Genomic DNA, 17393 nt, shown 5'->3' with positions numbered 1-17393 from the left:
ACGTTTAATGACAATTTTAATTGGTATTTTGAATAAGTAAAATAATTTGTAAGTGTTTCATAAATATTTATTAATATTTATAATCGTACAAGAATTCTTTACAGCAACTCAAAAATCAAAAATTATAAGTTGTTAAATGAATATTCGGAAGTTAACCTAAATATAAAAATAAAATAGTCCCACAACATATACTCAAGTAATAAATTACTGTTGCAGAAAAGTACTAAGCTTTGACCTACTACCAAATTACAAAAAAAAAAAAAACGTGCACCTTTTTTTGGAAATATTCAATCTCTCAATTTTTTATCATTTGCTGGAAATATCAAACAGTTGCTAACGTTTTTGTTATGGATACACTGGAAATGTTTCATTTGTGATCCGAAACGTCCACACAAATACGTTACTAGCACACCACAACCATAATTAGAAACAAAATTTGTCGTTTATTTACGAATAATTCGTTCTTATATATAGGTAAGGTCCGAAAATTACTGACGGTTCTAGAAGGTGCCTTTAAATACATTATTGAATTTATAATTTCTAATTTAAGTACATTTTAGTACACCCAAACGATATGTCACATAAGTTATATGGACGACAATTAATCCTAAAACTTGAACTTTTGTATTTGTCGGCTCGCGATTGAAGTATGGGCGAGCTAGGTGGCTCTGAAGTCTCACGGTTGTAAGAATTATCCTCCATTTTATAATACTTATTAAATAAGTATCATTAAAATAGGTATGTGATTCAGGCGGATCCGTTGACCACAATTATGAGTTGTGAACAGGACGGCTGCCGAACCACGACTGGCTCATCTTTTTTCGACTTTCGACTTGTCTGTAGCTGTTAACCCTATTGGCTTTTACAGTGCCACCGGGAGTGGTGGATGGCCCGATGGAACCTACCAGTTTAATTCAGGCCCGAAGGGCCCGACGGAGATATACGCCCGTCCCAAGGGTGCCTCTAAGAGGCCGGACCTCGGCTTAGTACGTCGTTGAAGTGGAGTGGAGGATGGCATCGGAAGATGGGATTGCATGACGCCCCCCGACGGCAGAACGCCGGAGCGACGCGTAAGAAACGGGACCTCGTCTTTGTGTGTCTTGAGGACGTTTATGTCTGTACTGTCGGTCATATGTTTATTGTCAGGGTCTAGGAGGGGTGTCTGGGACGCCTAATCTAAACAACTAATTGCCATTGGCTTTGAACGCTCCCACGGCACTCAACATGCCCGCGTGCTGGCACATTGCCAGCAAGCGAGCCTGAGGATTGCCGTCGGAGGCCCTTAGCTTGGCAGCGAATGTCTGTATCTCCGCGGGGTCTATGAGAACTGGCTCATCGTCGATTCGTCTTGCTTATATGGAAGCCGTCCCCTCTCTTCACAACTCACCTGATTCACTAATCACTAATCACTCGAACGTCACCAACCAATCGGTTGGTGACGTCCGAGTCGTTTTACTTATAAATGAAACTAAAATTATTATTGACAATGAAAAGTAATTTTGATATTAATTTGTTTTTATTTACAAATCAATCGACTAATTATGTATTTATTTCGAATAACACATTTTAATCATTAACGCAAAATTTTTTAATTCATAAATCAATTGACTTCTTTCGAAAAATAAACGCCGAGGTTTACAAATCAATCGAGTGGTAATCGATTTTATTTTAATCAATACATTTTTATCATTGACGCCGACATATTATTATTTTATTGTTGTATTTGTTTGTTATCAACTTAATTAAAATATTCTATCATCGCCTACCACTTACATCAAAAGCACCTGATTAATTCTAATTTAAATTTCATTTATCACACTGATTGTTAAAGATGTTCTGAAGTCAACCGCTGGGACGCTATGCCGGTACGTTACATAGGAAGCCTGTTGCAATATATACTATGTATATAATTGTATGGTATTCTGTTAGTATGCGTTCTGTTAAGTTAGTTTTTTCGTTGACTAAGTCAGCTGGACTATGAAAGGTTTATGATACAGGGCAGGTGACGTGCGCGATATCACAATAGAACTCATGAAGAGCGATCTCAATGGAGAGCACTTTGAAAGTTACAGACGGCCTTGAGGTCAGGTGACTGGAATCAGGCACTTTTGTAGAACATTCGTTATATTCCAAACTTCATCCCACAAATCCTTACACTAAAACATAAACTTACAATTTTACGCCGACGAAGAACTAAACCTTTAAATTATTCTCACTTTTAGGGCAATTTATATTTAGCAACCATAAATAAGGTTAGGATAACTTAACCTAAGCTACGCATTGTTTATGCATAACATAAGACTGACGGAATCAATGGAACTTTATTATTTATAACACAGATAATGTTGTCCAACAGCCGATCGTCCTACTCAATAACATTTTATGAAATAAATGTCCCCTGAAAACAATTAACAATTATTGCATTTTATAAAAATTATTTTTAATGTTAACGTATCCACCGTATACTATCAAGCAACACTTTTCATTCACCACGTGGCAGTTTGCGAGAACGATTTCCTGTTTACAAATGTGTCTATAGGTACTCGATCTGCAGGATTAAAATCGAAGAGAGATTGCAATTATCATGGCTGGCAGAAACTTATATTCGACGGTTTTCATCATTAGAGATATTAATAAATCACCTAATTAAAATAAAAAAAAGAAAACAGACAAAATATGGTTTCGGTACAGCTAATATATAACTATTGGGTAGATATTTGCGGGTAGAAACTACTTCTTAAGAGGGTAGTTTTAAATACAATAAGATTAAACTAGCTGAAGAGTTGCTCGGTGGCGCGCTCCAGCTCCCAGTCGTACGTGGAGAGAGCGACGCGGGCGTCGTGTTCGTCTACTCCCATGTCCAACAGACGCTGAACCTTCTGGTTGAACTCCACGATACTGGCTGGTCCGCCGGCGTACACATTCGTCCAATGTCTAGCGGTCATGTGGAACAACTGAGGGTTCTCTTTGTATTGCTTGGCCACTACAGCGTCTTGTGGGTCGTTCGGTTCCGCTGCCGAGAGCAGAGCCTGCAAAGACAACAGTACCGTCCGCAGCGTCAGCGCCGCCGCCCACTGATCCTTCAAGATGTCCAAGCATATAGCGCCCGTCACCGAAGACACATTCGGATGCCAGATCTTCGTAACGAAACGGATCTGGAAATAAATTTTCTGTAACATTTCATTTCTGTTTTGCTTTCAATATTTTTTCTTATCCTCACCTTTGGCGGATTGAATGGATACGTCTCCGGTACTTTGATCTCTAAGACGAAGGTCCCTCCCTCGTACGGCGTGTCCGATGGACCTGCGATCTCGCCTTGAAGCTCTGTCCAACTGTCGTTAACCAGTTCCAGTTTAATTGCACCACCTGCTACCTAAAAATTTAAGGAAATAATTTAAAGTTATCTGTGGGGGATAAATTGAATCATTGCTGCTCAAGATTTGAATTGCTTCCTCGCTACTCGGACACACGAGGGGACGATATCGTTTCCCTACCTCATTTACAGCTATATCTGACAACGTAAATGTGTAGAAAAAGTTTATTACATTAGTTCACTAAAATAAAAACATTGTATATAAAAACAATGTTCGTTATTCTAAAAACAAAGACTTTGGCAGTATGCACTCGTGTCATTGGAAAGGGTATGACGTCAATGATTCAAAAATACAAAATGAACTTTAAAAAAGTATTTTATTGACATGAAGTTTTGGCATCATGTTATAAATAACACATGTTTATAAAAAATTATAAATAAATTTTACTCCACAAGATTTTAATTCGTAAATATCGACATTAACCATTCTCAATAAGTGTTAGTAGGATTGTTAATTTCAAGAATTTTCACTCACTAGCAGTATATATATATACAATAATAAAATAGAAAATTAACAAGTACACTGGGACTGTATGACATTGAAAATCAAAGCACCACTTAATACTTATTGATCTTTGACTATCCAGAGCTGTTCAAGCCATCATTGAAGTCCGCGCAGACCAATTGACCACAATTAGTATTACACACTGCAACCTCGACATAAGGAAACTGAACTTGGCAACTAATGTTTACTCATAAATGATAACACTTTTTTATAAAATAAATAAAAATAAAAATGTAAATACTGAAATTTTAAAACTACATATGGACATTATGTAGGTAATTAAAAGTTAATTCGAAAGATATTCTCATCAAAACAGGTTTTGAGACCACCATGGCATAAATCACAGACGAGAATTAATTCATAGTATATAGCTGAGCACATAATGTATAGGTTAGGAATTGCAAAAATTACATTGATGTATAATAACAGGTATTTACACTTTTTTATTTATTACAAACAGGTTTCTTCGCCATTATTTAATATGAACTTTTAAAGAAGATTATAAAATATTTAGAAAATCAAGATAGTTAATAGTTTTAACATATGTATGATGACTTCCGACTTAATTACAAAATATTAATTATATCATATAAGCAATTTTCGATTTAAATTTTTTGCGTACAAATAACTGTATTGTATTATTTTAAGTTATTGTTTCTATATTTCATTATTTTTCAATTTTTATGTTTCCTTTGTTTTTTATGTTATGAGTACAATATTTCAAATTATTATAATACAACCATGACAACAATGTCACTTCTTTTCAGTAATGTGGAGTGTTATAATATAAGCACATGTAAATTAATTTAATTGTGTTAAGTAGTATTGTAGACTTGTAGTCAAGTCAACAAGTTGAATGTTACACATTCATTATAATTTTGTAAATCTTAATCCATTCTTGAGTCTAGAATAGATTGCAGAATGTCACTGTTATAGAATACATTTTATTTAATTTACTTTTATTCAATAAAAGATAAGATTGATTGGGCTATACTTCACAACACTGTGGCAAAAGTACAAATAAACTTTCTGAGCAAAAAACTGTTTATTTGAAATAAAACCTCTATTTAATGATGGCATTCTATGTTACTGTAATCCTGTTGGGATTTCTCTATTATGTTTATATTGTTTTTGTATTTCAATCCATTATTTTAAATATAATAGTTTTAATATACTTTCAACATATTTAGTATCAAATGCGTGTATGTATATTAAATCATTTCATATACTAGTATATGAAACATATTGAATAAACCAATGTTGCCATATTCTTTACCAATCTGACATATTTAGGTATACATCTGTGTTGAGGTCACACAATCTTTGGTTCAAAACATCAATAACCATGTTGATATTGTTATCACATGAGTTTTAAAATGTTTTTATTTCTACTTAGACAACCCATAACTTTATTTATGAGGACGAGCACAACTAAACGTGTTAAGACTCTAATAAGATATTTCTATTGGAAATAGTGTTTTGGTGTTAGTTTAAGTTATGGTTACTCTTAAGATGAATATCAGCAGAACAGACATTACAGCAACAATTTTTTTAAGTTTGTTAATGCTAAGTTAAGTACAAAACTTGAATATATGACACTAATGAAGTAAAACATATGCTAGATTTTATTAACTGGATGCAAATGCAATGCATACAAATTTAAAGAATTCCATGATAGTATTTTAGTATTGATGGCAGAAAACCCATATTTAAATAATACCCACTGTCGCGTGATATAAAAAAATTATCTTTTGTCTTATTTGCTTTCAAGCTAAATAAAAAACAAATATGACTATCGCAAAATACGGAACATGCTGAATCATGCACCAAACGCGTGTCTTTGTTATTTCATGTTAACTAGTCTATAATACTTAATAATGAAAATTCGCATTCAGCAGCACACTCGTAATTAAAATATGACAGCCACACAGTGCTTCTGGATAAACCATAAATGAAGTTGCAGAATGTTCAAAGTTAGATAAACATTTAATCTTACCTCTTCACTCTTCATGACTTCTTTGAATTCTCTTTTTATACGTTTTGCAGCAATATTCGCCATTTGGATAAATTATGTAGTATATATTACTCAAAAGAATAATAGAAACACGATGCAAATTGCTGATTTTAATTTGGCAGGTAGAAACTAGAATCTTATGCCTAGCGTTGGACTTGGTATACTGAATGAACGATCAAAAACGAAACGATAGAATGAATGTAAAAAGTAATAGTGTTGTCTATAATGTTGATTCAATAATTCATTCATAAGCTTTGAAATTAAGAATTTATAAACACTAAACTATAATAATTGTTCCTGTTGTTAAAAAATAAATCAGTACTATCAAGTGAATTTAACATTTTGTAACAAAAATTTCCATTTTCAATTAAATTAATTTCAATTTCAAAAATCCATTTTCAATCAAATTAATAGTATAGCTTGAATTTTAATAACTATATATTTCTTTTGGCAACAATGTACTAAAATCAAAGGTTGATATTTATTATAAGTATTTAAATATATTTTGCACTGGGAAAATTTAATAGGCCAAAAGATAAAGTAAACGTTTAGCATTTTTATCGAACATCTACATTTATCTTGTCACGTCATAGTCTGATTCTTTTTAACAAATATTAGCGATACATAAAAAAACATAAAATGGAAACATTTATTTCCTGTGATAAAACTTTAAAATTATTAAGTTAGTTGTTCCAGTTATGATTTATAATACAACTGGTCACAATATTTAACCTATGTAAACTGTTCATTCATTCCTCTTGTGTACCATAGACTATAATACGATATATTGTAACTTTTTTACTTTACTCACTGGGCTTTATTCTATAGTACATTCAAAGTTATTGCCCTACTTCAGGTCGAATATTGGTACGTGACGGAGCTTTGTAACATGGTCGATTGAATTGAGGTGTTATAATTTTATTTTTATACTTCAGTGCACGCATTTTTCGCGTGGTTATAACAGAACATTAATATAAAATGGTGAAATTTTGACGGTAGTTAATGAATTAGGTCGCTAAGTGATAATAAAATAAAGTTATGGCTGGTGGTTTTGGAAATGCGAGGACAGAGTTATGCTAATTCTCTCCCCATGTTACCGGGTTTCACCTATATACCTGCCGTAGAAAGGTGAGTTGTATACAAATACAAACTATTATATTTAAAAGGTATCGAAAAATATTTAGCTCTGGATGTGACGAGAGCGATGTTGTTTTTCTTTGTTGAGCCTACACTTGCTCAAACATAAATAAATTACAGTAAGGGCTTGGACAGGCCCCTCTTGTTTCTTATGTATACTTCGTCCGTTGACGGATATACGTTTATTTACTTTTTAGCTTTTTCTATGGAAGTTGCAGTATCTTGTTAGTTACGAAAGTTTTATTATAATAATGCTAAGGTGTTTTAATATTTTTTACATTTTAGAACATTAATTGAAAAGAATTTAACTTGCTTCCGAAATAAATATCACTTATTTAAAAATATATAATTTGTTTATATTGTACTTTGTATACAGTATAAAGGTATTTACACTGTTTTGAAGTTAATAAGTTAATTTTACCTTGTCTGTTATTTGTAATAGCACAATAATACATTGTTATGTTAATAATTATAATGTGAACCTATTACTTCGAAATAAAAATAAATGTACTAATGTTAACTAGAAGGTATTCCTAAAACTAAAAACTGAACTCTATAAATAAGTTGTATATTGAAAGCTTGTTATTATAAATATTTAAAGAGCCATATTGAAACATTAACATTAAATAAATAACATTATTTAAGAGTTTGTTTGAGATCTTGTATTAATGTGAGAGGAAGTAGTGACTCATAAGTCAGGAACGTGAGAAGCTCAGATTAGCATTTAAAAGGAAACATAATTTATATGAGATATTATAAATAACACTTACAATAAGCCCTAGAATTCATGTGCTTAAAAATCCTATGAAGGCTATATTACATTTTCATGACTAGTATCAACTTATGACAATCGGTGACCAAGCAAAAATTTTTAAAGTAATTTATGAGCATATAACATGCATATTTGTAATAAGAATATTATACTTATTAAAAAGTAAATTTTACATACCCTTAAAGAAACAATCGCAAAATTAATGAAATGAAAACTATATTTTTTCCTTAGTAAATATTTTACTTTTTATTTTGTCATACTTACGATAAGGTGTAGTTACAAAATTCTTTTTGACAAATTTTTATATCTTTTAAGTTTATTTTTTATATAGAAAGTATTTTATACAGTTTGTGTCTGTTAATTAATTATTTCTATGTCATTTCTTGAATTGTAAATTATCAGTGCATTAGACCATGCATGACTTGAGAGTGTGTCAGCTACAATAATTGAATGTATGTTTGATTGGTGATGCAACATTGTCAATTGGACACATTTAATTTATGATTACTTATCTTCAGTTAATTTAATATCTGGAATGGGGACAATTTATAAATCACTTACTTGACTGCTTTGATAAAAGCATCATACATTGAAAAATTTCATATTATTATATGGGATATCCAAAATATTTTTTTACTAATATTCTTTTTATATGGCCCCAATTATAATTGTTATTTACAACCTATCAACCAGCCCTCTGCTGTAAGCAGCTATCTTCTAAAGTGCAAACGCTATTTCGTCGCGTAAACTCGACGTTAAGATTTGGAATTGTGATTTTAAAATCCAACGTAACAGCGTCACGAATCACGACAGCTAATCATGGTTCTAGGGGTCTTGCCATTCACCACAAGATCTAAAAGATTTGTAGGACTTATTAAATATTAAAATGTTCTCCAGAATGGATGAATATTTTCACCTTCACGAGAAATACTTGCATAATCTAATCTGTCCACAGTTGATTACTCTATCTGTGTGACAACTTCCAAACCTTCCATAAACAATTTTACTGTTACAAAACAGTTTTGCGGACTTCGATCGTATGTTTAAAATTGATAATTTTTTTGCAATCTCTCAATCCCTTAATAAAGTTTAATTAATTTTAATCATTAAAATAGCTGGATTTTCATACAAAAGATGTAGAGTACAAAAGTAGGTCAGTTCATGTTTCCATATTTTTTTTTTTGTATCTGAACAGACTTTAATCTGTACTCCTATATTCTAGACAGGGTATTCGGACATTGGATATATATTTGATAAAAAAATTTATCGGATTTACGTCTGGCTGGTTTTGTCTGAAAATTCGCATATCCCCATATTCACTGAATTAAAATTTGTTTCTCTATCTGATACCGGTTGATAGAAAAACCCCTTTCTAACATTTCAATTTTTAATTGAATTTCCCGACTAAATCTATAAAATATTGAAATACTCGGGTTTGTCGAATAGAAGCTACCAGTGAGCGGCAAATTTACTTAAAATTCACGAAAGACATTAAATTATTGTTAATTTTTATTACTTTAATTGATCTTTTTCTTACTAAATTTACTTGTTTAGTTGTTTTTATAGGCATTTAGCTAAATAAGGGTTTTACCAGACATTGCTATAACGCCCCTTTATTATTAGGTCAGGTCAATTAAATTACTTGAACTTTGAAAGGAAAATTAGAAAAAAAATCTTAGAAATGTAAATATTTTATTTTCCGATAGATTTTTATGTACACGTTGCAATGAACATTATGTTTTATATAACTTTAGTATTATCGTAAAACATTTATCCGTAGTTTATAATTTATGCAATCACAGAGGCTTATTTTTTCTTTTAAACTTTGAACCTATAATTTAAAACCTAAGTTTAAAAAAACTAACACTTCTTTTATGTCTAATTCTCGCTCTAATAAGAAATAATTGATTTGATTTTTCCGTATTATTAATAAACTGTCTGTATTAAAGTTGGTAACGGAAGAGACGTTCTTTACATTTCGGTTAGTATTTTTGATGAAAAATTTGTTTCGTAACTTTTCTCTCCAAAATTTTTTTAGATCTTTAAAATATAAAAAGAGAAACTACATGAAGTGAAGTTACTGTCTTAAATTTTTTAGCATAATTCAAAACAAATCTGCCAAGAAAACTATGAAAATAAAACACGACAAGTTAATTTTCTCACTGGTGATCCAGCAATTTGCGTATGAGAGAAACTGACTTTTATTGCATCGTTTCATTAGCTGTGAAATACTAAATGATAATCATAAAAATAATGAACTTTCCACTATGAATTCGGCTTTGTTATATTAATTATTTTATGTAATAGAAAATAATATTTTAGATAGATATTTAAAACTCTTTCTACAAACAGAAGCCATTTTTATAATAATTCAAGTCTACCAAGCTTACGAGATTAAAAGAAATGAAAAACTTGAAGCTGCTTATCTCTAACTCTATACCATATACATCAGTCAGTCTCGCACTGAATCAGACCATAATAACTATAATAAACTTCGTCTGCCTGTTTAGAGAAGTCGAGGCTGGGCTATGAAGTACCTTACTCAGGTTTTCTTGATGAACGACTCTATTTCTGACTTATAAGAGACTTGCAGAATTACAAGCCTCAGAGACTTCCACGGAGCCTGACACTTGATTGAGTTCTAAGTGTCGTCATTCATTTATAAGATTTTCATCATTGATTTAATGGAACCGTTTAACGGTCTAAGACAGTTCCCTAATAAATTTTCATAACGAAAAATTACAACAAAATATTTTTATTATATAATAGAGCTTTATATTGTTATTAGCGATAATAGCGTTAATTTTAAATGTGTATATGTAGTCCTTGTTTTTTTTATTGTCGTCAGTGGATTTAGGTAATTATTTACTTAGTAAGCGATTATTATGATAAAGATCACATGTTGTACTGAAAATATATTTTTTTGTATAGGATTCGAACATAATATTAGTTGATGAGTTTTTGGAGACGAGGTTTGAATATTTATTTTTTCATTAATCATAATATAGAGTTTGGTTATGTGGAAATGATTGGTTAAATAAATTCTACGACCAAAAGATTCATTTAGTAAACATCCATACAAAAAATTAAAGGAATCTTTAAAATACTATGCAAAACTTCACGTTTTATAGGCATCATGCAATTGAGAGTTAATTTAAATATTTATTTATCATAATAATTTCGTGGTAAAATTATCGAGAAGCAATGTGACGTATGTAATAACGCCCCACGTTTGTATGTTCTTAAATCCCACTTAAATAAAGGGGTTGAGAACCTCGCGTGTGCGAGTACGGAATACTTTGAATATTTTATTTATTTGTCAAGGTTTATATTATAAAGCTGGAATATTTAAAGTTCAATTCAGATGTCTGCCGCTCCGCGGGATTCGCGATTCAGTCGCTCCTGTGAGCTGGTGAGGTGTGGACGTGAACTGCGCTGCCTCAGTACTCGCGATAACTTAGCACTGACTGTTACTTCTCTTGACTAATTGTGTAAATTTATTGAATATTATAGTGGAGACCTGCCCTATCTTTGACTTTACAACTGGATAAACAGTTAAGTTATATAGTAGTAATTTTAGATCTTTTGAATCTTTGGAATTGAATTCAAATTATTATTTCTATATTTCATTTGTTTAGTGATTTTTTCATGATTTCTAGTTAATAAATTAATATGTTTCAATTAAAGTGATTTATTTTCCGTACATTCCTTTTCTATTATATTAATTCTTTATTTCCCTTATACATTTGTTTTTATCCATTGAATTGATGTTTAATTATAAAGCCGTACTTGATGTTTCCGCCAGCCTAGATTACTGTTCATCCTATGCGTCTTTCTACGGTATAGTAATCGCGGTTACATAATTTTTATGAGAACATGATTTAGTTATCAAATAAATAATGTATATATATATATATATATATATATATATATATAAGTGATCGTATTTTATATAATAACCATTCCAAAATAACTTGTTGCTCCTAAACTCGTGAGATTATCCCTTGAAACGTCTCTCAACTTTATAACGACACTGGAAGCATATGAGTCCTAATCTCCCGTGTGAATACACAACAAACTTTAATTTTAGTGATAGCATGTTTATTTCAAGTAAAAGTTAGAGCTGCGACAACAAGATAATCTTCAACACAAATCCTCTCACAATATTAGCTACGTAAACGTAATACGATGTCTTCCAGTCTAATTCGCCATTTCTGTTTTATTGTTATTCATAAATTGCTATTATAATAGAGATATATGGTTTCCGTCATATAATAATTTTCACTTATGACCACTTTTACGATCAAAAAGATGTATGTAACTAAAGCATCGTCTTATATTATTGAGCTAAACTTGGATACCCAAGGGACCAGAACGCCTTCTTAGATCATCAAACGATTCGGTCGCAATATAAACTTAAAAAAAAAATACAGTTTATGTTGAAGGAAACATTGCGTACGTACCATATTACGAAATAAAGGAAAAGTATTAAATACAATAACAAATATCAAAATTTGTAAATATATAAAAAAAAGGGAGATTTTGTGTGAGTGAGATATTCGTATTAAAATATTTGGCACAATTACTGTAACAACCTGTAAGCTATTGTTTGAGGTTTATATTTTATGCACACTTTATTGGACTCGAGTATATATTCACACCAAAAATTAAGAAAACTCAGAAAACAGCCAACATCCCCTAATTTGCTATAAGCAAACTGTTACAAATGAACTAAGGAGAGGAATTCATTAAATATAATTATTTTATAATTAAAATAGTCCAAAAAATATAAAATATGAATCTCTCACAACAATACAAATTTAACTTACATAGATAGTACATATTGATTACATAGTAGGTATACCTAATTATAATATTACAAAGTAATTCAAATTGTGTTTTTATTAAGAAGGAAATATAGATATGTGACTAACTCATGTGTACTGTAAAAATGTATAAAGAAATTCAGGATTACGCTCTTTCTGATATTTTTTTGTTTCAAAGGACCTCATTAGGAATATTCCATTCATTATTTCGTATATACTACTAATCGAGCGGTTGTTTAATTGAGAATTAGTAATAAATTATATCAAATAAATTCTATGTTAAACCCTTTATACGTAAAACAAAAGATAAAAAAATGTCATAGGATTATTTCGTTTAATTAATAATTAAGAATACCAGACGGTTCCTAAGCTTCTTTTGCTGAAATACTAATCAAAGTATTTTTATTTCTGGTTCCAATATGAAAAAAACTAATGATAATAATCCTTTTCGCTACAAAAGCCGTAATAGGAAATAAGCATAGCAAGAGCTGGGATGATTTTTGCTCGGTATTCAGTCGCCGGCCGGGCCGCCGCACTAAATTACTCCTTGAGCTCCGAGCTGTAGACTGATTTTTACAGTAAATTTCTTGGTCGGGTACTCTTGAGGATTGCGGTTCGCTATCATTGTTGGAACACCGGTGTTTGTCACTTTAATAAATACAAATGAAATCTTATAAAACAATGATGTTTATTGTTCTTTTTAATGCACTTCGCTCGGGATATTTTTCATTATTTACGAATATTCAGGGTATTCCAGTTACGATCCACGTTCAAGGCCTGATTGTCGACAGGGTTGTCTTGGTTACTACACAATAAGTAATCTGTTTTTGAATCGACTTTTTATGCCAACCTGTTCATTTATTTGCATACTCGAAGCGCATCCGTTTTTTGCTTTTAACGGTTTGCCGATAAAAGTAACGGTATGAAAATAATAGACTACGTTGTTTTACCTTTCTTAATGGGAACTTGTATATTTTTCATTTAAAAACACATTTTCTGTTTGTCACTTTAGAATTTTGCATCGAATACTAAGGTAAATTTAAATGTGTTGGAAAACTTTTAAAGATGCCGTTATATTCATCTTTCTTGAAATATACTTCCAACGTGATAATAACGAAGTGAAGATAACATTCTCTCTATAATATGATATAATAAAAAAATACATTATTTTCTTTGTGTACACAGAGAATAGTATCCTTTTGAAATTCAAAGTCACAGTATGAAGAATGCAATGTTTAAGCCCCGAGCAACACTATTTTAGATATCAATTTGCAGTAATATCAAGAACAGCAAAAGCCATACAAACGTATTTGATTCCAAACGTCGTACATACGACTACATGTATACTTTTTATTTGAATTTCTGTGTTCAGTTTTCTCCAGCGTAGTGTTTTTTTTTTCTTATGTGAATGGACTTATAAAGGAACATGCGATATTTTGCATTTTCCATATTACAAGCGACAAGGATTTCTTATCTAGCTCTATATTTGATGTGTCTCAAGACTCTTCAACAATCAGGTGTTATGTGCACTCACAGTTCTACGGATGACCCTTACACCGAGTGGACCTTGACAGCACTGACAAAGATGTACCATTGTAGAAGCAGACTTTGTTTCATTAGAGTTGTAATATTGGAAAAATGCTTAGGTCAATTTGCATTCGCATAAACTTGACAAGATTGATGGACTTAAAGTTACTTAGTTCAGTTTTGTTCATATAAATTTATATAGTATGATAGTAAAAATGCATTAAAATAATTATTTTACATACTTTTTTACATATATAAACTTAAGTTCGTATACATATTTGTTAAGACTTGATTCTTACTTAATTCGGCTAGTCCACCACATGTGCATTTTGAAAATAACTTTATTCGGAAATAAACAAACATTTCTAGTTAGTCGATATTAACTCAAAAATATTAAAGAATAAAATAAGAATAATAAAAAAATGTTAGTTACCAATTGAAAAATAAAAACTTAAGTTTTTCACCTGAGACTTCAATAATGTAGCGCTAATGAAAATATCTCACAGTTAGTTCATCTTCAATTCAGTAATTATGGCACTCGCTGCCGGTTTGAGCAAGAAAATATTACTAAAACTAAATTCTAATAGAAAAAACATTATATTTTTTTATCTTAAGACCATTGCTTCAATCTCTATACCTTAAAAACCTGATCTTTTAATCTCTGAATTATTATATTTAATAAGTTTTAGTAATATTTATTAAAACACCCAATTAAACGTTGCGTGAACAAGCCAACATCATCTACAGCTTTTGTTTTTAAATGTTTGGGAAACAGCGATAGGTCCCACATTTATTCAAGATGGCACTTTGTTTTGTAAAAATTTCCTCCACTTGTAAATAAGTTTTCGAATTAAAAAAAGTCATACATTTTTTTGAGATAATGCACAAGTTAAATAGATAGCGGTGGTCTTATACAAAACAAATAGTACCTAAGTATTTGCTAGTAAGAAAGTTTATATATTGTATATACCCTAATAGATATATGATAATATAACGACGGACACCATTTGACCCTAACCTAACCAGTTTTTTGGATTTAAATTTCGACTTCAAACTTTAATGCCTAATTATTAAGATATAATTTTAATTGTTCTGATTGAAAAATTCAGTTTATGTTCTCTAAAAAATTAATTGACGTACTTAGTGTTAAACCGTTTCTATCTATAAACAACTTATGTAATTATGGGCTTGCTACTATGAGTACATACAAAGATTTGGACTGTTTTATATCCATAGAGTACCGTCTTCTAACAAAACGTATAGTGAAAGAAAATATATTCATATATTTCTCTCGTCTCCGACTATTTTGTATATAGACTAAGTTTATTGTATATTATGCTCACTTCCAGGAAATAATAATAATTTGTTGAATTAACAGTTTCTCGAAAGCATCCCAGAACTGTTTAACTAAAGTTTTGTACATACGCTAGACCACGTTAACGTTACTGCTTTGTATATACACAGTCAGATAACTATTCTCAAACGAGATCTATGTGTTCAAAGTTGAATGAATATACCGTACCGCTGAAATTATGAGTAATCCAAAAATCTATGGGATAAGAAGAAGTTTCGCTTTTGAGACTAAGCTGAAACTTTGTTTTATGGCGATGCGGTAACATTTTGTTCTCAACTTAGACGCGAATACCTTTCCTAGTGATTAGCTCCTGTAAAGACTAAGTAATAACTTGGATGCTCGTGGGTCAGTTATTATAAGGTGCATATATTTCAAGAACTCAAAAGTCCACTTTAATGAAAAGTTTCGGATGCATTGCATGTTTTTGAAGCGTAAATGAAAAGGGAATTCTTGTTAAGGTCTAGTTCCCAAGTTTAAATGAAATGTAGGATTGTAGACAAATTTCAGCAAACACAAAGCTGAAAGTAATTACTTGTAGTTGTCAGTGTTACATGCGGATGACAGTGTTCGAGGCTAATGAGTTTAAATAAAGTTTTTCAGAGTTAGTAAGTTTATTTAACTTGGGAAATAGCTTGACCATAAAACAAAACTTTAAATTATTCTAATGTACGTTCAATTAATATAACCTATGGTTTCAATGACTTTAATTGTATTTATAGAAGAGATACATACATATTACATGTTCGAGGAACGTCTTACGTTGAGACTTGAAACTTTTAAACTAAGTGCCTTTAAGGTTCCTTTCGATGAAGACTGCAACTACCGATTTTCTTTGACACGACAAATGCATTTCGACGTACCTAAATATTGATCCATAAAAAGGGTCTTATTTTCGATAACTAAGATTGACTTACAAATTTGACAATTATTACATGAAAATATTAGATATTTTTGTAAATAATATCGTATAATTATATGTAATAATTGTCATAATTGTAAAAATCATCAGTTTTCTGACTATGTACTTTAATTTTTAGTACTTGACAAATTTAATAAAATATATTTTTATTCGATTGCACACTATCAGATGCCTTTCTCTAAATTGATTGAATCTTGAATTGATTTTATTACAGTTAGTTTTTTTTTCATTCCGTCGAAATCTCTATATTAGTAACATGTAGTATCTTTATGTTCATACAGGTCTGGGATGACATCTGTGGGCCTCAGGCGACGGTGAAGTGACCGCCGAAATGTCGGCGTGTGTGCTCGCGTTGCTGCTACTGGCTCGCCCCACGGCGTTGCTCGCTCTCGATATATGTAAGTACCATCACCCTAGGTTATAGAACACAAATGTAATGTAACTGAAAATGTTTGTGGTATACACTGTTTATATATATTAAATTGATTGTTGTGTTGACCATAGCAAGCTTGCGACTCTATTTATTGCGCTACAAATTGGTAACGAAAGATTCTATTAATCTGCTACAACTCATTTTATTTTTTAATGTCAAAGACGCTTGCTTACGAAAACAATCCTGGAACGGTCAAAGCTGTTAAAAACAAATTAGACGAGTGAATGCCCCGGGGCGCCACAGCCACTGCTTACTTTGTTATTTTGAATTTACAACTCACCTTACATATCTATTATATTACGTCTCTGTTGTTGTCATAAGACAATAAGGTAAAATAAATAATGAAAACTGTTGAGTTTTAATATTTTAAGGAATACTGGTTTGTAGAACCATTTTGCAGCTCCATTTTGAAGGCGATATGTTTAAAATATTGACACGCGACGTCCAAGCTGGCGTCCAGTTATCCGTTAAAGCTTTAGCTGCTTTTAAGTCCTTTTTTGTTATATACTGAACAATATAACAAAGCTAAGAAG

At 31.1% G+C, this 17393-nt stretch overlaps 2 protein-coding genes across 4 annotated transcripts in view; one reads left to right on the top strand and one right to left on the bottom strand.

Annotated features, from left to right (window-relative positions):
• Nucleotides 1-45: 45 nt before the first annotated feature.
• Nucleotides 46-6060, bottom strand: LOC116777559 (ubiquitin-conjugating enzyme E2-22 kDa). The gene is made up of 3 exons (XM_032671180.2): nucleotides 5875-6060; nucleotides 3221-3373; nucleotides 46-3155 (listed from the first exon to the last, which is right to left on the bottom strand). The coding sequence occupies exons 1-3, from the start codon at nucleotides 5935-5937 to the stop codon at nucleotides 2772-2774; spliced, it is 600 nt and encodes a 199-aa protein (XP_032527071.1). The 5' UTR covers nucleotides 5938-6060; the 3' UTR covers nucleotides 46-2771.
• A 632-nt stretch (nucleotides 6061-6692) lies between these two features.
• Nucleotides 6693-17393, top strand: part of LOC116777657 (discoidin domain-containing receptor 2-like) — a 39031-nt gene continuing 28330 nt past the window's right edge. For 2 of the 3 annotated variants that reach the window (XM_032671330.2, XM_032671328.2), the window contains exons 1-2: nucleotides 6693-7020; nucleotides 16709-16825. In XM_032671330.2, coding sequence (XP_032527221.1) covers nucleotides 16759-16825 — 67 coding nt within the window. In that variant the 5' untranslated portion in view covers nucleotides 6693-7020; nucleotides 16709-16758. Of the gene's footprint in view, nucleotides 7021-11155; nucleotides 11356-16708; nucleotides 16826-17393 lie in introns of all 3 variants that reach the window. The other variant, XM_061526495.1, reaches the window with a different exon arrangement.

Source organism: Danaus plexippus, chromosome Z, assembly GCF_018135715.1.
Source record: "Danaus plexippus chromosome Z, MEX_DaPlex, whole genome shotgun sequence".
Lineage (NCBI taxonomy): Eukaryota > Metazoa > Arthropoda > Insecta > Lepidoptera > Nymphalidae > Danaus > Danaus plexippus.
Note: the sequence above shows the minus strand (reverse complement) of the source record. Positions and strands in the feature narration are given on the sequence as shown.

Excerpts from the sequence above, each read along its gene's own strand:
- LOC116777559 (XM_032671180.2), bottom strand. The coding sequence starts at position 5,937 with ATGGCGAATATTGCTGCAAAACGTATAAAAAGAGAATTCAAAGAAGTC. Across the intron at positions 3,374-5,874 it reads AAGTCATGAAGAGTGAAGAG|GTAGCAGGTGGTGCAATTAA; the intron begins GTAAGATTAAAT and ends TTAAATTTTTAG. Across the intron at positions 3,156-3,220 it reads ATCCATTCAATCCGCCAAAG|ATCCGTTTCGTTACGAAGAT; the intron begins GTGAGGATAAGA and ends ATTTATTTCCAG.